Source organism: Nicotiana tabacum, chromosome 19, assembly GCF_000715075.1.
Source record: "Nicotiana tabacum cultivar K326 chromosome 19, ASM71507v2, whole genome shotgun sequence".
NCBI lineage: Eukaryota > Viridiplantae > Streptophyta > Magnoliopsida > Solanales > Solanaceae > Nicotiana > Nicotiana tabacum.
In genome coordinates, this window is record NC_134098.1 from 85,930,325 (window position 1) to 85,955,287 (window position 24,963).

The 24,963-nt window shown below is 36.3% G+C and overlaps 3 protein-coding genes across 4 annotated transcripts; 1 reads left to right on the forward strand and 2 right to left on the reverse strand.

The window, feature by feature from the left end:
- Nucleotides 1-1,089: 1,089 nt before the first annotated feature.
- LOC107819870 (acetylserotonin O-methyltransferase-like) lies at nt 1,090-3,667 on the reverse strand. The gene is made up of 3 exons (XM_016646042.2): nt 2,812-3,667; nt 1,917-2,269; nt 1,090-1,561 (listed from the first exon to the last, which is right to left on the reverse strand). The coding sequence occupies exons 1-3, from the start codon at nt 3,239-3,241 to the stop codon at nt 1,259-1,261; spliced, it is 1,086 nt and encodes a 361-aa protein (XP_016501528.1). The 5' UTR covers nt 3,242-3,667; the 3' UTR covers nt 1,090-1,258.
- A 1,145-nt stretch (nt 3,668-4,812) lies between these two features.
- Nucleotides 4,813-15,661, reverse strand: LOC107819869 (transcriptional elongation regulator MINIYO). Its single transcript, XM_075238150.1, has 10 exons — nt 15,149-15,661; nt 13,545-14,553; nt 12,426-12,535; nt 12,130-12,314; nt 10,785-10,890; nt 10,396-10,653; nt 10,057-10,245; nt 7,745-9,952; nt 5,993-6,202; nt 4,813-5,110 (listed from the first exon to the last, which is right to left on the reverse strand). Exons 1-10 carry the CDS (start codon nt 15,350-15,352, stop codon nt 4,925-4,927), a joined length of 4,665 nt encoding a protein of 1,554 aa, XP_075094251.1. The 5' UTR covers nt 15,353-15,661; the 3' UTR covers nt 4,813-4,924.
- Nucleotides 15,662-18,825: 3,164 nt separating this feature from the next.
- LOC107791639 (F-box protein SKIP23) lies at nt 18,826-21,318 on the forward strand. 2 transcript variants are annotated; one of them, XM_075238152.1, is made up of 2 exons: nt 18,826-20,227; nt 21,013-21,318. In XM_075238152.1, the coding sequence occupies exons 1-2, from the start codon at nt 19,019-19,021 to the stop codon at nt 21,037-21,039; spliced, it is 1,236 nt and encodes a 411-aa protein (XP_075094253.1). In that variant the 5' UTR covers nt 18,826-19,018; the 3' UTR covers nt 21,040-21,318. The 2 variants fall into 2 exon arrangements, with proteins under 2 accessions (XP_075094253.1, XP_075094252.1); XM_075238151.1 differs by having other exon boundaries at nt 18,835-20,258.
- The last annotated feature ends 3,645 nt before the right edge of the window (nt 21,319-24,963 follow it).

Below are 24,963 nucleotides of genomic sequence, written 5' to 3' on the forward strand. Positions count from 1 at the left end.
CTCGTTTTATTTTTATGGAAGTTTACTTGATTGAAAGTGGTGAAAAATGAGCGTTCAAGAATTATATTTGTAAAAATTATCTTAAGTAATTATTTAAATTAAAATTAAATTAAAATACAAATTATTTGTATTTACATTAATTGTGAATTAAATATATTGTAGTAGTCAGCTCCTTTATAATGTTAACAGCTTTAAGGATATTTATGTCTTTTTAACAGAAAAAAGTTCTTACCAACACTTGTTACACTTCAATGACTTTTTTAAAGTTTCATCACTTTTATCCAAACAAATAATTGCTTGTTTATAAAACAAGTTTCAGTACTTAAAAGCTACTTTTTTCTAGCTAATCCAAACGGGCTCCTAATCATCGCATTACAAAATCCAGCGTGTGCCAAATCTGGCCTACAAACTAATTATATAGGAATATAAGGTTATGTGATGATTAGTGGTGGTGGCGACAATAAAAATTTTGTTAAGAATATTTAAAAATAATGAGTAACATATTAATTTTTGGTGATAATATTTGGAGCCACCGCTGATGAATGTACGAACTATTATAAAGTGAATGATACATTGGTTGTTATCCTAAATTACTTTAGGAGCATATTTATCTTTAAATACTTTTTATTTCTATCTCTTCTCGCACATAGAATAATACTCAAATTCTCATGATTATAATTAATATACTGTTTATAAAACAAACTACTATCTTTGTAAAAGTTAATGTCGCAAGCAGAATTAAGGTTTATTAATTATGCGAAAAGAATTATAGGAAAAATCAAAATTGTATTAGTTATGCGACGATAAATAAATCAGTGCTTTTTGTGTCAACCCATTTTATTAGTTATGAAAAAGTTTTATGGCCAAATTATTCTTAGAATTGTGCGGTCAATCAAACAATCATTAGAATTTAGCTTTTTTATACGCTGATAGTATAATAAAATTAATTATACATTCAAGTCACTTTAATTTTCTATAACGATCATAAGCTGGTAACTTTAGAATATGCTAAGTGAGCTTGAATGTGCAATATGGTAAGCGTCTAAGCGATATGGTAAAAGCTACTCCGTGACTATGGACAGTGTCATAAGACAGGTTTGCTTCAATCTATTAATATAGCAAGAGTGCACATGTATTTTTACATATATGATACAGCTTAAATAGAAAAAACAAACCAATTATTAAAAGGACAAACCAAACTACAAGCTTAAGAACTGGAAAAACATTGAAACAGAAATTGTAATAGAACTGATACAGCTCAAGGATAAGCCAAAATAACAGATGCAATTGCGTTGATGTGCTTAATACAATGCCTATTGAATCCAGCTGCAGTCAAAATATGAGCCCATTCTTTGGCAGTTCTTTCTTTTCCATTTGTTGTGTGAGCCATCATTACCATATCCAGCATAAAACCAACATCTTTGAGCTTTTCATTTCCTCCTCGTTCTTTCTCAAGCACTACCTCCACAATTATCACTTTTCCTGTGTCTTTTGGGATAATCTTTATGCAATTTTTCAAGATTTGAATACATTTCTCGTCACTCCAATCATGCAAGACTGACTGATATTTACCACAAGGAAGATCCAGAAAACAAATTGAAATAGAGAACGTTAAAATATGCATATAAGGAATTGGAAAACTTAGGTACATTCACTTAATTATTTGTCAAAAACGTAGTAAATCTTTTAAAAATAGTAACCATATATATACGGGTAGCTTAACTTGCTGTAATGGTGATTTTAGCATATAGGATCCATATACGGCTTAATTATCTCACTATATATATCATACTATAATCATAAAGAATTAACCTAATTAAATAGCCGTCAACCCAACATCATAGACGGTAAATGTGTATAATTTATGTATACCGATTATGAAAGTAAAAAGTAAATTCCCTATTTGCCCTACTTACCATGAGGAAAGCAGCATCTGCTTTGGGAATAGAATCAAACATATTCCCCTCAACATGTCGAACACCATGACAAGGCAGAGCAACAGAGACAACATGAGGAAGATCAAAATTAATCCCTCTAATCCAAGGAAATGTTTTCACCAACAGACTAATAGTTGTTCCATCACCTCCACCAACATCAACTAAAGTCTCTATCCCTTTGAATATTTCTGGACAATTATCGATGATCGCACGTATTGCCACTCGTGCATGGCACGCCATGGCGTCGTTGATCAGCTTGCTGTGCTCTGGATTGGTTTCTGCATACTCCCATACATCCTTTCCATGAACTGCACTAAATGCTGCAGTATTCCCTGTTGAGATACAAGTAATATAAAAATTTGTTTCTTTAATAACGTCATCTTTTAGATGAAATGGTAAAATATTAAAATTGGGGGGTGGCAAAATCAACCAATTTTTATTAATATAATCCGTTTGTTAACTTAACTCCATCGACTAATTGAATTCGAAATGACCCATCAAATCATTGAGCAAGACAGACCAAACAGTGTAATCCAATGGGTTCAAGTACAACTCAAGCACAAATAGACAATTTATTTAATTGGGTAAGGATGGGAACTCAGATATACCAAATCAAATTTAGAGAACTTAAACTAACAATTTAAGAAAAATATAGTACTCCATTAGCTTTCATATATATATTTTTTCTTTCCAAAAAGCAAAATAAAAAAGATGTGAGGTTGGATTATATTAGGCGAGTTGAGTTATGGCAAGATATTATTTTAACTCAACTCATTATAATACGGGTTGGATCATGATCCGCTTATTGATTCCCCGTCCAAATCCATTTGCCACCTCTAGATAAAATGATCATACAATTCAACATTATTCTCACCTTTTGCCAAAACGCGGGCATTCAAAAAATGCCATGGCGCAAGCATCACTGGGCTAGCTTCAAGTAGGACAAGAGCAGCCATACTATTTCCTCCATCTCTCCTCAGCAAACGAGAAAGAGGTGTTTGGACATAACCTATTTCGCCATGTCCTGTGGATTCCTCTTTGAATATTCCCCTGTTAATCAAGAACCTCAGGATGCGGTAGAGAAAATTAGAAGAAGAGCAGCCAAGTGCAGACGACAGTTGATTTAAGGTGATGGGTTTTTGATGGTTTTCTAAGAAATCAGGTATTCCCAACTCAATAGCACATTTTACTGCAGCCATTTCAGTGAAACCAAATGTGTACTTCCATATATCTTCTTGAGCTTGAGACTCAGCTTTGTCTCCTTCATGGATTCTTGCTACTGATCCATTTGTTTCTTCCCCCATAATATACCAATTCTTGTGACAAATTAAAGCTAAAAGATTTGCTATTTAGTGGTGCAAGCTAAGTGATTCAGCTATTTATAGAATTAGAGCCCGTTTGGATTGGCTAAAACAAAGTGACTTTTCAGCCAAAATAGCTTTTAAGTCAAAAAATAATAAGTTAGATTGCCTAGCTTATTGTTTTTGGCTTACTTTAAGCAGTTTTTAACTTATTTTAAATACTTTTTGAGTTTGTAAACACTTAAAAAATCAAAAAAAAACTTAAAAGCTGATTTGACCAGCTTAAAAGCCAATCCGAACACCCTCTTAATTACACCTTACACTGGCTAGTAGTTGGAATATAGTCTTGTTGCAAGGTGTATGTTCCCAATGATTGAGTTTAATTTTTGATTTAACATGCAAAAACATGTAACTCGACCATATATCAAACTTGATCTGGTAGTGTAAAAATAAAGCAAACCAACCGGTTAAATTCTAAGTGAAGAATTCATTCGTACCATATATATATATATAACTTAAATTCTTTATCGTCGTGCATTACACATTCACGTCATTTTGATCAATATCGGCCAAACTCAATGACCCCTCACCCAAGAAAATTGACCCAAATCTCACTTAACATGTTTTCTCACTAATCACAACAAAATAAATAGTACCAACTAATGACATTTAGTTGGCAATATCTTACTGGAAAAAGAATGCAAAACATCAAGTTTGTCGTTACTTGGAAATGGATTGATGGAGACACGTATCTCATGAACTATGGTGTACCATCTACTTAGAACATCAAGAAGATAACATTGAGCGCCCATAATCACGTTAATTTAAATAGTAACCAACAAGGTTTGACATATTTCATTCGAATAAATACATAATCAATATGACTGACAATTTCAATTTTTTCTTTTATGATGGTGTCCGGATTAACTTGCACACAATTTGACTATTTCACCAGGTGTAGCTGCTGGATGTTTCCCACCAATACAAATATCAAATAATTCTACCCACCAAAGTATAGGCAGACGGACAAAAATCAACTATTCTTTGCATCTCAATTTATGGAACACTTTTTTCTTTTTAGTCCGTCCAAAAAAAATGATACATTTCTATATTTAATAACAATTTTACTTTAAAACCTCACTTTACCCTTAATGAAATGATTTATAATCATACAAATATCTATAACTCATTTTAAACCAAAAGTTTAAAAAATCTTTCTTCCTTTCTTAAACTTTGTGCCTAATCAAATACCATTACATAATTGGGAAGGGAGGCAATATTTTTTGTCTCCACTAAAATTTGAACCCGAAAGACCTCATGATTCTCCTCCCACTTTATTGACCACTAGGTCACACGGTGACTGGTGACTGACAAATTCATTCATAATCTTGCCAACTATATTTACTATCTAGTGTTGTCCTCTCGTAGACAACACCTACTGGATGAGATGCACGATGGTTCCTTACACTTCAAAGCGAGGCGAAATGCTCAACCTGGATTTCTACCAAAGCTTAGATGTGCCTCAAACACGCCTTCAACAATAGTTTGAGAAAAGGAAGATGTACAGAACCTTCTTTTGTAAGGTAAAATAAAATTAAAGGAAGATGTACAGAGATTAATCTCCTATATATCAAGATAAATTCATATATACATCACTGGTTATAAGATTCCATGATGTAGAAAATTTTAGCTTCCCACATGCTGTTTCCTTATAATCACAGAGCTGAGCTTCTCAACCTCACTCAACAATGAGGAATTTCCTTCACAAGCTTCTTTCAAAATCTGTAATCTATTTACCACATTGCAACTGTGCTGGGGCATCTCAGATCTGGTGTCTGGCCTTTGGTACTCCAGTAAGTTAACAAAAAGGCTCTGTAATTGGGGATAAAACAAAAGTATGAACGAAACATCTCCGAATAGAATCATAAAACCAGAAAATGCACTTCAAGACCAGCTTTAGTAGAGCTATCAGGTTACCTAGTTGAGTCAAGGAAAGAAAGAAAGCATGGATGTAGAATTGTAAAATTTCATAAACACTTATACTTTAATGTGCATGAAAACAAACTTACAAGGCAAATCAAATCAGCGAACAGGAGCATTGTTAAAGGCAAAAAAGCACGGGAAAGCATCAAGTTCTATCTAGGCTTATGCACAAAGCTCAATTGAAGTACGATTGTTAGTGAATAATGCCACAAAATGAAGAAAAAATGATAATGCATAGTGCAAGAAGAATAACTATAAAGTAAGCTACAATTATATGTACCAAGGAATTAGAAAAACTGAATTTAAGTTTATACAGAGGATAAACCATGTCAATCGAGTTCAGAAACCATTTTAAAATTCTGAATCAGATACAGAGATGCATTTAAGTTTTTAAATGAAGGTGAGTAAGTTTGCTTAATTTAAATTTCTAATTTCCTGTTAATAATATAATGCATCCATAATTCTTCCCTTTAGGATTAGTGGTACATCTTTTTACCGGCTTTATCTATCTGTTAGCAACGTCCTCTTCAAGATAGGGGACATAAGCCTTATAAATTAACCTTATTTATAAATATGAAAATAAAAACAAATTGTTGGTTGGTGGGAATTTGCTAAGGCAACGCTTTAGAGCCTTGACATATTCACTAATGCGCCATGTAAGCAGCTGAAAGCACACATCCTGCTAATCACGCCTCAAAACGAGCCTTTGACAAAACAATAAGGGTTTAACTAAGCAGTTAGCAAGTCACCAATTGGCACTAATTTGCATACCTCATGTTGCTTCTTACGGGAGTAGTCTCGTAGCAGAGATTTGGCAAGCTTGTTTCGCAAAGGAAGCATATTCCTAGAGCAAGTCTGGAAAACAAATGATGACAGATGGTGCAAGGCCAAAGTGAACGAGGCAGATCCTCGACTTGCTGCTTTGTCTAGAGCTCCTGAAACCCATGATTTACAGTAAGCTTCCAACATCCTCTCGTCATCCTGCATCAAAGTATTAATTATCCGCAAGTTAGCAAAGTATTAACTAATTCTTAGTCTAGAGCAGAAATTTTGTAAGAGCTTTCCTCAACTCAACTTGCCCAATCCTACAAAAATTGAACTGCACGAATCAATCTCTCTCAATTCACTCTTTCCCAAACAATGTTTAGTAATGTCATAGTTACAATGTATATTTCTAATAACCTTCCCTTCTACCTTGGACAAGAGTGGGTTGCTCTAGTGGTGAGCACCCTCCACTTCCAACCAAGAGGTTGTGAGTTCGAGTCACGCCAAGAGCAAGGTGGGGAGATCTTGGAGGGAGGGAGCCGAGGGTCTATTGGAAACAGCCTCTCTACCCCAGGGTAGGGGTAAGGTCTGCGTACACACTACCCTCCCCACACCCCACTAGTGGGATTATAGTGAGTTGTTGTTGTTGTTGTTGTTCCCTTCTACCTTGTAACACTTTGTTGCCATCCTGCCTTGTTCTTAGGCATCAGTATCTTGTGACTGGACAAGATTAATTACTATCTGGATTTATATATGAGGACATCCTGAACAACTAACACAAGTACTAAAAATTTTGTGCGCCCGTTATTAACCATCTATAATATACAAGTTATTTTTATGACTGTCACATGGCCAGAAAGAGCCCCCCTCCCAAACAACCATTTTTCCTTTCCCTTTCCTTTTCCCTGTCTCTCTTTCTCCCATTTCCTTTTTGTTTCAGAATATAAAGTTCAAGGAGGGAGGCAGAGCCCAAAGAGGGCAGCCCGGTGCACGAAGCATCCCGCATTCACGCAAGGTCCGGAGTAGCGCCGCACCCCAAGCGGCTGATTCCACGGCTCGAACCCGTGACCTATAGGTGATAGGTCACAGGAGACAACTTACCGTTGCACCAAGATTCCCCTTCACGGCAGAGCACGAATAACTCTGGACTATTTCTTCTTCCTCCTAACTTCCAACCAACATGGTGGGGATAAATAACATGAAGCGATAAATGGACCTTGGGGTTAACTCAACCCCAAAAGCTAGCTCAAGAGGTGAGGATTGTCCAAGGCCATATAAGGAGACCAAGTCCCCATCCCACCACCGATGTAGGACTCAACACTGTAAGCACACATAGACAATGACACATCTAGATCAGTGTCAAAGTAAACATTCACAAGTGAGTCACCGAAATCATCAGCAAGTTACTCAGAGCATCCATCTAAGAGAAACACATATCAAACTTGCATTAGGATGGTGAGAGGAGATGTATTTTACATCTAATTTTGGATATCTCGTTGTTTCTGGATCAAAACAATATTATATTAATATCCTTAAACAGAAAACAAACTTTCCTGTATGGGCGCCTTTCCAGAATCCCTGTTTTACTCAATAGTCAACATAAAACTCTAGATTACTTGGAATTTGTTGTGTAATTAACAAACATCCATAGAACAGAAAAGGAATTTATATAGCTTTCACTACACTGAAGGACAACTTGATGTTATGTGATTGGCAAGTGTTCAATGAATTTGCTGATAGTGTTTAAGTAAGCAGTACCTCGACAGGTTCAAGATATCCACAAGTTGCGGCAATGCACTTCTCCAAAGGAGGCAAAAGCTCGAGAGCACAAGCATTAGACAGTGCATTCCATGCAGCAAGCCTTACAGGATCTTCAACAAAGTGATGCAGATACACTCCAACTTGCCGACCAAATATCATGTCACCATAAGAAACTGCAGCAAACTGCTCCACTAGATTGTCAATGAAGGTGGAGTAGTTCTCATGTATGTCCGTCTTAAATTTCAGTTTCTTTGCATCAACTTTTTCTTCCCTATCAAGGAGCTGTCCATAGACATCTTGCAGAGCTTTGTAGAGATCCCTGCTATTTTCCTCCTCAAAAATGTCCATTCCAGAAAGTAAAGTCGCAGACAACGCATGCAATTTCCATACAATAGGCACATTTCGAACTGATGTACGCAACTCAGCAGGAAGGGAGGTGGACATTAGTTCAATCCCTAAGAGAAAGAAGAGTCCACCTTTTGCAACTTTAAGAAAATCGAGAGTCTCATGGCTGGTAGAACAAAGCAGTGAGAGTGGACTGAGAAACCAATGCAAGGGAAGATGCAACCGTTGGTGAGCCCACTCAGCCACCAAACATTTAGGCTCTTGGCTGGCAAGGTTTGATGTAGAAATTTCCTCGGGAATGGTGTCCAATAAAATACTTCCTTTTTTTGGATTCTTTCGGCATACGTGCTCATCTCCAGCAGCAGATTTACGCTTCTGTTTTGCAGACAACCATCTCTTCTTGAAGTGAGAAGCTAAGACATCACTCAACAGTAAATAGTCCTCTTCTTCATACACCCTCTCGAGAGCCTGATAACCTTGCTTAAGAGTAAGAAATTGGCGTATACTGAAATCGATGTACTTTAGAGTGGGAACTTGAAATAAGAAATCAAGCAGCTTATCTACTGCAGAACTATCCATTGGCCCCAGCAATAAACACGCTCCCATGACAGAATTTATTTTTTGTATTATAGAGTTCATGCCTTCAGTTGTAAACTGATCTTTGACAGATACGATAGGGAAAACATCAAGCAAGTAAATGAACAATCGTGCATCTACTTGAGCTGATAAAATGTGTTTGGACCAAAAACCCCCACCAGGGGCACCCCAGCCTACACCAATTCCTGGTGCCGGACCACCTCTACCAAATGTCTCAATTGATTTCATATGACGCCATTTGGAACCATTTGATTCCACTAAACTTGTCATCAAAGTTCTTAACTCAGGCAGAGAGGAGTGGAGAATCCCATCAGCAAGAGTTTTTTCCTCTCTTGTGAAACTCTGATATTTGGCGAATAGATCCCGAGGCTCATTGTTAGCTAGTAAGATCAGCTTATCAACACACCAAGCAACTCGCAACAATCCCTGAAGGCAACTACTGGACGCTATTGACGTTTCTCGTCCATTTATTTTTCTCAAATAACACAAACACTCAAGGAATGAACCGCTGCCAGCAGAATTATCATGGCTTGCTAGTACTAAGCCTGAAAAACTCATAAGTCCATTTTTTAAAATTTCTAGTCCAATCTTAGGGACAAAATCTGGCAGCCATGGAAGACTCCCATGGCGCAACTCTGCATTATCTTCAGGGATTACAGCTTCAAGCACTGCAGAAAGCATGTCCATAATTGAAGATATCAACCACAGCAAGGGAGTAACTGCTGAATCCTGTATATCGCCATTCAATTTCTCCTCATTTTGCCACTCAATTAGACGAGATAGGAGAGGTATCTTCTTTAACCTGATCCACTCTAGGGCAGAATCAATCATAGGACCAACATGGGCCCAACACCAGTTTTCTGCTTCTTCTGTAGTACCCCTGTCCAATTGTTGCATGTGGGAATAAAAAATCGGCAGTCTTCTAGTTAAAGCACCCAGGACAAGGTATGCTTCCTTGGCAATGGCAGCATATTCGCTGAGGACACTGTTCTCAATCATCTTTCCAAACGCAGGAACATTCAACCAAATGCACAAGGCAGGAAATAAATCGGCAAAGTATGATACACAATACCCATGTTGCACACAAACCTTCCACAACCGTAACTGTTCAACCAGAAGAGCTGATGAAAGTTTACAAGCCTCTTTTCCAGACTTTACCCATTGGTCAAAAGAGGTATATCGATACAATTGCCATATCATCTTTTGAAATATTCCAGTCTTGACAAAATCTAGGCAGTTCTCTTTGTCAGAACGAGCCAAAATCTGTCACATAATAAAGAATAATATTTAAATGTTGGAATCAACTTAAAATTTGGATAGATTTATTTCAGACACAAACGCTCCAAGCATGGATTCTTGATGCTTACTCTCAGGAGTGCAACTGACTTGATCTTTGAGATACTAATCTCCATTTGCTCTTTACTAGTGAATCTGTTGATGATCGTTTGAACCAGCCGTTGACACTTCATAATTGCATCTGCACATGTTGGCGAATGCCTAGCTATCGCAATTAATATGGAAATTAGGCATTCTTCCAAAGCTGCTGAAGGCTCAGTCTGGCATTTAAAAAAAGATAATATGTCATACTACAGTACACAACGCGCAGTCAGCATTTATGAGGCAGATTTATATATTGGACAAGTTGTTCCCACAATCACAAGCTAGAATAAAAAAGAAGCATGGCTCCTTATAACAGACAGACATACCTCCAAGAGATATTGAACCCTTTGAAGGATCCCCATCCTAATCAGTCCTGCAGCTATATCTTGGCCAGCAATAACAACATCATCCTGAATAGTGCGTTCACTTTCATCATTTTCCAGAGAATCACGGGCAAAAGGAAGTATATTGGAAGTTTTAGTATTGTATTTCCAGAAACCACCATGGAGAAAACCATCTTCGATCTCTGGTCGACTTCTAAAGACAGGAGCAGTAGGTGCATCTCTCTGAAGAGTCGGTATCCTCTGATAAAAGCACAGAGGTTAAGTATAAACCATCTCCCAATGCATAGTTCAAAAGAGAGAGAGAGAGAGAGAGAGAGAGAGAGAGAGAGAGAGAGAGAGAGAGAGAGAGGCAATAAAATTCATAGTCTTACCTCCACGATTTCAAAAAAATCCTCATTGATCTCAAAGGAAAGAGCACACTGAATAGCTCTAGCACAAGCCAGAACTACGGACCTGTGGTTGTCATCCAGAGACATCCTAAAAGTAAAAAATGCATTTTCATTGAACACTTCCTTTGAGTAAGAAAGAATACAACATTTGTTGTCTGAAAGAAAATTGATCTTGTTCCACGCATAGCAAAGTTCACTATTTCCAGGAATCCTAATTTAACTACTGAAGTACATTATTTTCAGATTGAAGGGCTGTCATCCAGCTATTCCTAGTTCATACCCTTCAACTATAATGTGGAAAAAAGGCAAATACAATCAACTTTACTTCCTTGAACACAAACCAAAATCATTCTGGTATAGACATATCTATGTCTATGAACCCAAGGTTTTGAGCCAACTACTAAGCTGAGTAGTTCAGATTGCATAGCAGTAAGGAGACCAGAGTAAATCTCTACTCTTTATTTATTTCAAGGTGGATACGCAAGAAATTCACTATGTAAAGTAGAGTAAATCTCAGATTCTTGTGTAGTAATAAATCCATGAGTCCGCGACATTGAATCTCAACATGAACCATGAACTTCTCAGAATGCTAGGTAGAGCATTTACCATCAGCTGACCTGCCGACCACCCAATCATTTTTAGACGGGCCTATGTATAACAATGCCCATCCAGAAAAAAGGATTTTTAAAGGGCTAATTTGGTTCTAAGATTCTACAAGGAGGCACACCAAAAACAGAAACTGTGGGATATAATTCTGTTACTTGCAAGTTCTGCAATCAACTTTACACTGTTAATAGATTTTACCAACTTTCCCCCTGTTCTCGACAGTTTTCACAATTTCCACCTATTTTCCCACTATATTCTTTTTTAGCCATTTTTCAAATAATTTTGAGAAGTTAACAAAATCGAATAACCCAAAGGTTTTTGCCTTTGACCTAGGAAAAAGATTAACACTTCGCATGATGTTTTTTCCTTCAAAAACAAGTTGTTCTTGCCCTTCCACCACAACAACCTTCCTACTCCCCATTCCAAGTGGAGGCTCAAAAGAAACAAGTGAAAGCAATGCTAAAAACAAAGAAGATTACCAACAAATGGAGAAAAAAAATGAATAATTGGGTATGCATGGACAACAACAACAACAATATCAATGATGTCTCCAAACCAAAAACAAAGGCATTACATCTTGAGAACTATTTTGGGAAAAAAAGCATAAGATCTAATTCAGGGAAATGAACAAGCATGGCACTATCTCATACAGAGGCCATTATTTAGCACATCACAAGCAAGAGGCGGCCAAGTCAAACAAAGAGGAAGCACTTAAATCTACCTCAATGATAGAGCAAGCTCAGGTTCTGGCCCTAGTATGAAAGCCCAAATGGCCTCCCAGTCATTAAATCCATCTCTGTCCTGAGATCTTAAGATACACCCCAGCTGATTCTGGTGAATTCTGCATATTGCTCTATCAAGCACAGATGCAATAAGATGTAAAGCAATTGTTCGTTGTCCAGCTACCTGTAGCCAAGGAGCTCAAAAACTTAAAACACGCAATTAGACTAACATGGACATGCAGACACAAAAAAATGATATTAAACATCCAAAATATTCAAATTTAAATATACTAACTGCACTTCTTGTGAGAGCGACTGCTTCTTTTATGGTGTAACCAGCCGCGCCAGGATCACCTTCAGTTCGTAGATAGTCACGCTCGGAGAGATCTTGCGCAACGGACACACCTGCGAGGCAAACACTATGTACATAAACCTATAGGTCCAATATTTGCGAACAAGGCAAGGCCAGTTCTTAGCTACCAGGTTGGAAATAGGCACCAGTTCTTTTAATTTTTTTCCTTGATGCATGTGTGTAGTTGGGGTATGAATATACAAGGTCAGTTCTTAACTTTGACAGTTGACATGAGAAACACTGTCCTCCCTCAAACAAAAACATCAGTCGATACCTGGCAAGTCTAAATATATGCAGATACCATCAAATTCTACAGTACTTAAAGAAATTAAAGTGTGTCCGATCCAAAACGTAGAATAGACAGTCTATCTTCAGTCACCACATAAAATCAACCCCGATGAGACATGTTAAACTGGAAAAGATTTCCTGCAAAAGAAATATTTGACGAGCACTGAAAGCAGACAGAATTGATCTGGAAAAGAAAGTTGGATATTCCCCAGTAGTACGAAGAAATGACTTTTACTAAAAGAATACTAAGATAGCACTACAACAAAGTGGTATCCACCATGAAGATAGTTCGGGCATATCTGCACTTAATGAAGACTTGAAGAACTCCTACCCCTCTTGGGAATGACCTATCTTGGTTTCTATTGGTTATATGACAAAGTGATCCATGTGCGCGCAAAGTGTTTCCTCAAATATACCAGAGAGGTCATCCACCCTAATCCTTGCTGCAAACTAGGATTAGAAAAGGAATACACATGAACATATGAACCGGAACTTATTCAATAGGATTAGCTGATGCAACTGCGCCAACCACATAAATGTAACTCATATTAGACATAAGATTGATCTACATATTCATCTTTGACTGTTTCGACCAGCTTAAGTACAGGAGCCTGCCACTAAACTCGTGATTTCCAGTGCTCACTTATGATGCTAGGTAAATTTATTTCTTCCTTAGATGAATCATGCAGACATACACTAGAAGGAAATAACAAAGAATGAACATGCAGTACCAAATAGTATTAGCTTCGAAGGTATAAACAAACTTAGGCTTACCACTCTTTGGGACCTCAAGTTCACTCTCCACAATATTGCCATCAAAAGAAAATCTTAATTCTCGGACACTCTCAACTCGTTTACTCCATTCATCCCATACACTGGTACTGGCGTTCAACTTTGGAGTATCATCTTCCACATTTTTTTTCTGTGTGCCTTGTGAGGTTTCATTCTTCATCCGATCCAGCAAACTACCCTTTTCTCCACTGAGATGAGAACCGGATCTATAAGATTTTTCTCTTTTCAACTTCTCTTGGCCTTTCCTTTTCAGTGCCTCCAAAACTGCTGGACTTAGTTTTGCCAATAATTCAGCCTGTGCTTCAGCAATTTCATCAGCTGACATTTTTGCTAATTGAGCTCGATTCTCAGCATCAATTTGACTCTCAAGATTACTAGCATTGTGCCTTCCTTCCACTTCCTCGGAGTCAAAGCTAGCATCGGCTTTGTTTGCAGAAATGCTACATTTCTGAGCGTTAACCTGTAAGGTAGGATGCATATCCTCAATTATTTCTTCATCCTGTTCAGTGATACCATTTCCACATTTCTGCTGTGGTAAGACAGAATGGCTACTTTGTTCCACACCTCCCTGTTCGATATCCATGGCCATGTCTTCCTCTTTCTCTTGAACCAAATGCTCATCCTCCATGATGACATCCTGAGATTTTGTACCATCTTCTACAGATAAACTAGCACCATTTCCATTTTCATCTGGTGGACGTTCATTTGAGTTGTTTTTGTTTCGAGATGCTTCTGCAACAGCCTTTCGCTCTTTTGATGTCGAATTCACCTTGCGCTCCCTTTCTTCCCTCTTGTATGGCACAGAACTATTATCACTAGCCACTATCTCCCGCCAGTTACAAAAATCCATCCCTTTCTTCTCTTTTCTTTGCACGGGCTTAGCAAAATTTCCAATCTGGTTGATTCCAGTGAAATCTTCTTCTTCCTCTTCATTCTCTTCATCATCGTGATCATTGTTACCACAAACATCTCCAACCTTTGGTGCCCAATGCTATACAAATATGGGGATAGATGCACATATTAGTTCAAGTAACAAGTCAGGTTCCTAAATACACTGAGATAACCAAAAAGCTCATTCTTCCTCCTATACATGACTCTCTAAACTAAGCAGTTACTTTATACTATGACGTGCCAAACAAAAGCATATACTTCCTCATAGCCAAAAAAAAGCACATACTTCCATTAATGCAGATGAGTATGTAAAACGCTCAATGTCTAATACTATTCCTTAGCTAGTCCATATTTGTATCTCTCAGTATTAGTCTTGTTAGTACATTTACTTCGGGTCTAGAGCTTACTAGGTGTCTTTTTGCCCTATAAGAGATTTTTATGCCAATAGAAAATGTAGAGATTCTTCATTCTAGTACTTTTTATTTTTATTTTGTATAATGTTGGCCAGCTGAATTTAAACGGAGAAACATTGGTCAATGAGGGTTCATAAAGCCGACCTAACTTGTTTGTGACTGAGGCTTAGTTGTTGTAATGACAAAAAAGATCAAATCTTTGCCAAAGTGGGAGCTGAAATTAAACTTGTTAATTAAAATGGATGCAGAATAGCTACAGATTAACAAAGAGGAGGGGCTTACTGGACCGTGAGAGCGGTGACGGGGCACAGGAAAAGGAAGAACAGTGGGGCGAGGGGCAAAAGTCCAACTAGTTGGCCCGTTTAATGGTTGTTCTGAAAAACCCTTTTCAACTATGCCGCCGACTAAATGGGAGGCATCATCTTCATTTATAACTGTTCCAAAAATTTTCTGAGTGGTGGGATTCTTAGGGTCTGTGTTCTTCATTGATATACACTTTTACAATATTGGGAATAACAGTATTGAAAGTTTCTTGGAGGAGGTAAGCAAATGGTTTTTGCAGGTTTATGGGGTTTAAGCAACAAAAGAGACGATCTTGCAATTGTACAGGGTCCCCGAAGGTTTTCGCTGAAGTCCAAGGAAAAAAACAAAGGAAGTATAAAGAAAAGGGAAAGGTCGGGCCAAATTTACCTAGAAAATAAGAGGTATAAAACTAACATCTATGCTAAATCCCATGCCTAATTCCTGAAGGACTCGGTTTTACATTGGCGGTCACACTTCATTAGTGTGAATCTTGCTCGTAATATGCTTTTAAAAGAATATTTTATAGTAACCTTTTATTTCATATCGTATGTATCTTTTTTTCTTTTCTTTCAGGAAGAAAATACAGAGAAAAAGAATGTCAATAAAATTAAAGTAACTAGGATTTCGTAAATCACCCAACCGTTGACCAAATGTCCATAAAAATAGCACTAGTTGGCCAATTTTTGGGTGTATAATTGAAAAATAACCAATATTAGTTAAATAATTAAAAACTAGTCATTCTTTATGTGAATTAAAATTTGGACAATGATATTTCAATTTAAAAGGAATTTTTTCATATATATACGAAAATTTAAATTTATTTACCCGATTTATCTAAAGCCCGTTTGGACATAAGAAAATTTTCATTTTTTTCAATTTTTTTTTTAAAACAATGTTTGATTATCAAAATCTTACAAATTTTCCAATCTCATTTGAAAATGCATTTTCAAATTTGAAAAATTAAAAATGGGAAGGTTGCTAGTTTTCAGTTGTAAAATATGTTGAAAAAAATACATCCAAATATGTTACAAAAATTATAACCAAACACAACTTCATCTTCAATTCAAATTTTAGTGAAATTCCAAATTTGAAAAAAAATAATAATTGGAATTCATGTCCAAACGCCTACTAAGTTTTCCTATTTACAAAAGGTAACCAAAACTTTTTACAAAATATATATAAATTCGGTCAAAATCTACAATTTATATACAACTTGAATACAATATTTTTTGTAGATCTGGTAAAAAAAGCCACGAATTACATATAATGTATATACAACTTATATACAATTATGTTAGTTGTATATATTTTGTATGTCGTTTGTGCACATAACATTTAAAATATATACAATTTGTTTATATCTTCTTATTCGAGTTTCAATATGAAATTTCAACTAAAACCACTTCGAATTTTCACCAAAAATTCTTAAAAATAAGATAGAAACTCGAAAAAACATTCTCAACCATTTACAAAAACACTCAATCCAAATAAATAACAATTTTACAAAATTCAATTTACATATTCAAAGCTTCGAAGTTTTTCAATGGTGGTTAATGGTGTTTTTAATAGTTTTACGGGATTTTTAATTAAATCTACTTGCTTCTGATTAGTACTATTTACTCCCTCCGGTCCACAATAAGTGATCATTTTACCTTTGGCATACCCATTAAGGAAATACGAACACGTAGAGAGAAAAAGATGTATTCACTAAATTAACCTAAATTAATTATTACCTTGACAATTTGGAATATGTAAATCGGAAAAGGATCCGCCCTGTCCCTAAACTATCATATTTGGTCTAAAATTGCCCCCCATTCACCTATTGGGCTAAATATAATCTTTCCGTTATAATTTTGGCTTACAACTGCCCTTTCAGTTAACATCCCATATCAGATTAAAAATTAATATTAGTTTTAGTGACGTGGCATTATCCTATTGGTTAATTTAAAATCCACTCCAAATATGTCCAACCCACCCATTCTACCCGACCCATCACACCATTACCCATTAAACTCTCTAACCCATTGATGATTTCTAAACCGAGACTCCCCTCCTCATAAAATACGATTGATACCCCACTCTTTGTAAATTAGGGTTCTTTTTTATTCTTCCCTCTCCCAAATCTGAAAATCAGAGTTCTTAAATCTTCCCCATCTTGTTTTAGCTTTAAAATATCTGAATCTTTTTCTGCTTCTTCCCGTAAAGAGAAAAAGAGAAAATGGTGGGTAGACCAAAGGTAAAGAGAAAAGGAGAAAATTAGATCTTCCATTGTGCTTCTTTGGTTCATTAAATTATTTTCATTTTCCGGTGTACTTCTTTGACTCCATCTTGTTTTAGCTTTAAAATGTCTGAATCTTCTTTTGCTTCTTCCCGTAAAGAGAAAAAGAAAAAATTATGGGTAAACCAAAGGTAAAGAGAAAAAGAGAAAATTAGATATTCTATTGTGCTTCTTTGGTTCATTAATTTCCTTTTTTTCTCTTTACGGGAATAAGCAGAAGAAGATTCTGACATTTTAAAGTTAAAACAAGATGGAGATAAGAACTCTGATTTTCAAATTTGGGAGAGGGAAGAATAAAAAGAACCATAATTTACAGAGAGGGGGAGTATCAATCGTATTTTATGATGAAGGAGTCTTGGTTTAGAAATCATCGATGGGTTAGAGAGTTTAATGGGTAATGGTGCGATGGGTCGGGTAGAATGGGTGGGTTGGACATATTTGGGGTGGATTTTAAATCAACCAATAGAATAATGCCACGTCATAAAACTAATATTAATTTTTAATCTGATATGGGTTGTTAACTAAAAGGGCAATTGTGAGCCAAAATCTTAAAGGGAAGGTTATATTTAGCCCAATAGGTGGAGGAAGGGTAATTTTCGACCAAATCTGATATTTGAGGGGAAGGGCCGACCCTTTTCCGTATGTAAATAAAGGCAAAATTTGAAAAAATAAAATTAGTTCCTTATTGATTACGTAAATTGACACTTATTTTGGACCAAAATAAAAAAGGTAAAATATTCATGGGAGTAGTTTATTAAGGGTCGCTTGCAAATTAGATTTGTTACTTGTCTCTCCGTAAAAATCCTTGAAGTGTGCGATTTATTGTTCCGCGGGATCTTGTACATTCCCAGAGAAATGTACCAGAAGCTAACGACGTTACAATTACTGCTCTAAGCAGCCAAGAACCTGGACATATTCGTGTTGTGAACACAATGTTCAGATCAAATTCACCAATACTTTGGTTATCTTCTTGCCAATGCTTTTCATATTGATCGAAAGATTATTTTGTACATAATTGATAAATTATATATGCTAATGTAATTAAGTGATAATCTCTCAAGGAGTGGTAAATAAATTTATAATATTGTATAGATAAGTAAAAGTTTCAATTTAAAACAACTTGCTTTATCTATTCCCCTATTTTTCCCCCTGGAGTTTCGCAAGTTTGAAGTCCACGACACTATAGTGGAGTATAATTTGTAGAAGCTTGAATTTTAACACACTGTTTTTGGAATTTGAAATAGTAAAAAGGATGAAAAATTGAGATATTTTTATCCAAATATTATTTTCTTATAAAAATGGATTAAGTTTCATTAGTTTTGTAATTATGACTTATTTGCAAACAGCAGACATAAAAGTGGCTATTTGTGAATTTTGCTGTGGCTGGCCCAAAAGGGTTTACATACAAGGTCCGAAACAACCTTGTACATCTCGTCCATGTGTCAATGGCAGAAGCTATTTCCAGGAGGTATCTTCTCAGATTTGCATCCCCTTCAAATTACTTTAAATAGTACGTACAAATCTCTCTCTATTCTCCCATTCAAGAATCCATCAATCAATCTACTATTCTAATGGCTGAATGGTCTCAACTCCCTCGAGAACTCGTAGACCTCATCTCCAAATACCTCTCTTTCGAAATCGATTTCCTCCGTTTCCGTTCCGTTTGCTCTTCCTGGCGTTCCTCCGTTCCTCCTAAACCCTACCCGAATACCCCTTCTCGTTTCCCCATTCTCCCTAATAACGGCATCGCTGAAAACAGCTGGGGTTTTAAACTTACCAAAACACCCCTCTACCTTATCAGTCCCCCCAAACAAACGACGTCGTCTGATGATAACCACGGTGGATGGATCCTTAAACTGGATAGGGAAAATCCTCAACGTATGCGTTTGCTTAACCCTCTTTCTAGATCCCAATTCAAACCTCTTCCTTCCAATTTCCCTAAAAATTTGGATCCCTCGCAATACCCAATTCTTGAATTAGGCCAGGAGTATACTCTTCAGTTTATTAAGTACCGACCTAGGGCTAATTCAATTGCGGATGCGGGGAATCTTTACATGGAAAAAGTTGCTGTTCGTTTGGAAGAAGATGGGTTTTTGTTACTGACAATTCATGTTTCTGGGAAATTGGTGATGTATAGATCTGGTGATACGAAGTGGTCGATTGTTGATGACTCATCATTACCGTACGATGATGTTATTCTTAAAGATGGGAACTTTTATGCTGTTGATAATACTGGGAAGGGAGTGCTTGTTAAGTTGAGTGATGGGTCAGCGCCGGAATTGACCATTGTTGGTCAGTCTGTGTTTGGTGGGGATAAGAAGTTTCTTGTGGAGTCGTGCGGGGAATTGTTGATGGTTGATAAGTATTTGAGTATTGGTCCAGAAGATGATCTTGGATATAATGAGAATGTGGAGTTTTACGAGGAATTTGATTGTTACATGAGTGAAAGGACAGTTAGGTTTAAAGTTTATAAGCTGGATGGAGAGATGCAGAGGTGGGTTGAGGTTACTGATTTGGAAGATAGGATACTGTTTGTGGGGGATAATTGTACGTTTTCTGCATTAGTTTCTGAGGTTGATTGTGGGTGTAAAGGGAACTGTATACTGTTCACCGATCAGTTTTTTTGTAGCACGGAAGATGATGGAGGAATGTGGAAGAATCACGGGATAGGTGTGTTTAGTTTGGATAATGGCAGCATTGGTCCAATTAGTAGTTACAATGGCTATGCTGAGTTGTTTTGGCCTCCTCCTTCTTGGATTTGTTCTCCTCAGCCTATTGATGTAAGTGGTGTTGCTGTTGTTTCTGTTTCAGGTCTGATTGTCTTTACATTGCTTATCCTATAGGATTGTGCATTTGATTTGGCAATGTGATGCTTTTATGTTTATTTCTTGCCTGCATGTTCTTGTGTGGTAGATAGAGGTTCTTCTTTTTGCTCTTTTCTGCATTGGTCTGTAAATATGTCTCACTGATTTATCTGTTCATCACCATGTTATATTGTTATCTATATTTAGAATAGTGTTAGACCTATTATTTTGGGATGATACTCTGGGAATTAGACTATTGAAATAGTTAAAGATGGATGAAACTAACTATTAGCCTTCCAGTGAAAGAAAATAGTATTTCAACTTAAACAATGTATACACTGCTGCCCCAGTTCCTTGATGAAAAATATTCTGTAATTTTACTGGAAATGCTCTCTGTATTTACTGGCTAAGATTCCTAAGAACCGTTCCGTCTTGAAAATTATTTCATTTTTTCAACTTCAATTCAAATCAATTACTTATTGTTTTGCATTTTGGTCCTTTAAATCATTGTCAACTTAGAAATGGAGAATTTGAAGCTGAGACACTAGTTTGCCCTTTTTCAACTTTCAACTTCAAATACTCTATATTTTTTCTAAGTTCAACCAAATATGCTCCAAATGCCTAATGTTATGGCAACTCCCCGAAAAATGTGAAGGTTGGGGCTACATTCTGCTGCCAGAGCAACTACTCTACCTTTTCTTTTTCACCGTTTAAGGGCTTAAAATGTATCTTCTTTTAATTACATTTGCTATTTCATGCAGGCTGAGCTGAATGAGCTGAAAATCTAAATCTCTTGGAGCTTAATGGAGAAACAACGAGCTAGCCAAAGCTGATGATATGCTGGAAACTGTACATATAGTTTTCTTTAGAAAGTGACATTTACCTCAAGGTTTAACCTGCAAAGCAACATGCTTATGTGGCACCGGCTTGCACAAACTAATGAATAAGTTGTTAAATTATTTTCATCGTTGGTATTATGGTAAAGAAACAAGGATCTTCATGTGTTTTTAACTCAATGTGGTTAGCGTCATTTCCACCTTTCTTATTTTAACTATGGTTTCAACTACTGTCAGCATATACTTATTTACCAGTCATTTGAATGGGTGATTTTGCAAATCTGCTGCATTTGCAGATTTATGTTGGTTATCTCCGTCATTTGATTGCCACACAAGTAAATTTTAAGAAGCATGAAATTCAATTGCTCTGAGTTCTGAGACTTGGCAGGTTAAAAATATTTTATAAACAAACTAATTGATCTCTTTTCATATGCTTTAGCATTGGTGGGCAGAGTGTGGCAAGTATTCAATGGAATAGTCAGATGCTATGCAAAGTGGTCCCGACACCCTTATTATTAAAACAAAAAGGGGGAAATTTTACTTCTAAATAGCCTACGAGCATTGCCTCTCGCGAGGAGCAAGGCATCTTAATTGCTGTTTAGGGATGGGCTTTTAAGCGTTTTCCTTTGTAGGTTCTAATTACTTTTGGCTTCTAATTCAAGAACAACTGTGTTAATAAGGCCTGAAAACTTATTGATATTTGATTTGCCCTAGTGTTAGTTGGATTTGGAATCCTTGTCAATATTGGTTTGGGAGTTGTAATTGGAATCGGGCTGGGAAAAAACTATTATAAATATTTTGTATATCCCTCTACTTCCTCTCATCTGAAAAATTAGCCATTAGAAAATATGGATACGAACCTGGGGAAAATCATGAAGAAGAATGAGTACTCAGAATTAGATTCCTTGACCAACTCGTGCCTTCCAGATGAAATCATCTTCCACATCTTAAGCTATGTGCCCCTTGAGTATCTTCATAGGTTCAAATTTGTTAATCGCAAGCTTTGGAATACCATACTTCTACACCCTGATTTCACCTACCTTCGCATTCGCCATCGGGATTCCGTGCCGAATGATTCGGATTTTATGTTTGAAAGTCTCTGTTCCCGCATAAGCCAGAGTAGTCAGGGCTTATTTCTGGCACAATCATCAGATTCTCCTGTGAGATACTGCTTACGCCACCCCTTATTGCACCAAAATATTGACATTCCCAGTCCACATAACCCTAGTTTGTGCATCGCCTTGGACTTTGTTCCCTCTGTCCAAGCTGTCAAGTTGCTCTCTGTTCATGAAGATCATCAATCACTCGGTTATGAAATTCTTAGCGTTGGATTTGTTGGCAATACGTATTGCTGGAGAGCTGTTGAGGTGCCTAACCGCAATAGGAAGAGGGAGAGAATTCAGGTTTTCTTTAGAAGAGGAGTTGCTTATTGCATTTGGTTTGTTGAAACTGCAGGCGGCCAGGATGATGTTGATATGGAAGTTGATATTTTGGATATGGAGAATGAGAGCTATATCGGTCATACTACTTTTCCTAAAGGTTTCTTCCCAAAGTTGAGCAGTACTAATCTCTTAGATTGGAATGGCCAACTCTCGTTTGCTGAAATTGTAAAGGATGAGCTACATGTGTTGGTTTTAGAAGATCACAAAAAACTGAAATGGGCGGAAAGCAAACGTATCATCGGGCAGCTGCCATTCGATAAAATTACGGATACAGTCGTTTGTGGTGACAAGTCTAGTTTGTTCTTTCTTCGGAAAAACAAGATTTGTGACGAGGAAAATGAGACATCTGATTATCACATGGAAAATGATCTCTATGACTGGGAAAAAGAAACATCTGATCTCTGTAAGTATGACATTGATACTAGCAAGTTAACAACTCTGCTGCCCGGCTACTTTGAAATACGTGGTGCTGAACTTGCCGCTATCATCACGATGCATCTTCACGTCTAACATATATGAAGATACTTAATTTCCTTTTCTTTTACCTACTTATGATACAAACTCATGGTTAGTATAAACTAGCTCGTTGATATCCTTAAGTACTTAATTCAAATCTCGTTTTATTTGCCTTAATTATTGCGTTGACTATAAACTCGTTATTGGTATCAGTAATCTCACAGTAGAGTGATTACTTATTTAAATACTTAATTATGCACGCTTATCGAGGGATATTCTGAACCTCATATTTTATATTGGTCTGACGTATACAGTCTTGACATTAGTAAATCTGTATATGCAACATTAAGCGTGTATTCATCATGCTGCAATTATATTTTTCCAGATGTTGTTGATGTTATCATTGTTTTGTTAGATAGTTTAATTTGTAGTAATATATTAGTGGGATGTACCCCCGACGGAAGACAAAATGAGTTTGAAGGCTTAATTTATCAATATCTATCATATTATAAAAGTAGAAACCCCTAACTTTAAAAGTTATGGGTTGAACACTAGAATATAATTGAGACCAATTGCATGCCCAACCTCTCAAAGTTAAAAACAGGATGTGTTCTAAAAGAAAAACCAAAGGAGAAAACGATGGAAAGGAAAAGGAGATTGTGCCAGAAGATGAACCTGATGGAATGCTTCACTTATTTCTATATATTATTTTGCTTTTTGATGCAGGAGGTAGAACTAACTGGTAATGATATTTAGAGGCGGACCTACCTTCGAGGTAGGGTCACCGGAATCCGTTACCCTCGGCAAAAATACTGAAAAAATATTTTATGCACATTTGTATATATACTGGGGATCCCTCAAATAATATACCTGCCCCATTAAGTAAAAAAACCCGGATAGAAGTGCTGGTTTTGTAGCCTGCTCAAGCAACTTTAGTTAGTTGATGGACCCAAGTTTGAAACTTACCTTCACCTCACTCACTCCTTCCCTTTACTTTTTTAATTCAACGATTGTTTACTTAGTACTAATCTACTACTTTTTTTTTATTTTATCTTTTCTGATTTCTTTAATGCTTGTACCAATACTCAACTTAAGTTTTTAACCTTTTTAAAAACCTCTCGCTCACCCCTTTTGCTTAAAAACAAATATTCTTTTTCAATTGATTGTTTTAACCTTTTTCTACATTTGCTGAACTCTTACTGTGCGAATCAGCGACGGTGACTCAGTTTGAGACTCTTCTTCAGCTGAAACATACCCTTAGTAAGTTTTTTTTTATTTTGAAGATATTAACTTAGCAAAATAATCTACTATCGAACTTTTGCTTTCTGCAAAGAGTCAAGTTAAAAGAGAACGTCAAATTAATGTCGTAGCTAGTAGGCATTTGAAAATTGAGTGCAAATGTTAATTTGAAATATTCTTTCAGTGAAGTGTTTGTCTTCAAACAAAATTGTGTTTGGAAATTAGTATAAAAGCAGAACTTCGAATTAGAATATCTTTTATAGGACTAGGGTGAAATTTCGAACTTGTTTAATTTAATTAATACTTATTCCCATAGTAGTTAGGTTAAGTAGTAAGCCTTAAAATCTTATTATAACTTGAACATTGGAACTGTTTTTATTAACAAAGTAGTAAGCATTAAAATCTTATTATAACTTGAACATTGGAACTGTTTTTATTAATAAAGTGTATAGTATAATAATATTCATTTCTTACAAATGGATTTTGGTCTTGGGATAACTTTGTTGTCCACTTGGTAACAATATGGTATTTATGTATATAAGTAATAATATTTAATAAAATTAAAGTTTGTATTTTGCTGATAATTTATCATAATTATATGTATTTATACTATGTATTGACTCCCTTAATTTTCTGATATGTTTATTTTTATATATTTGAAAACCCCTCAACAAAAATTATGGATCCGCCATTGGCCAGTAATTGGTATGCTTAATATAATAGTGCTCCCGTAATGCTC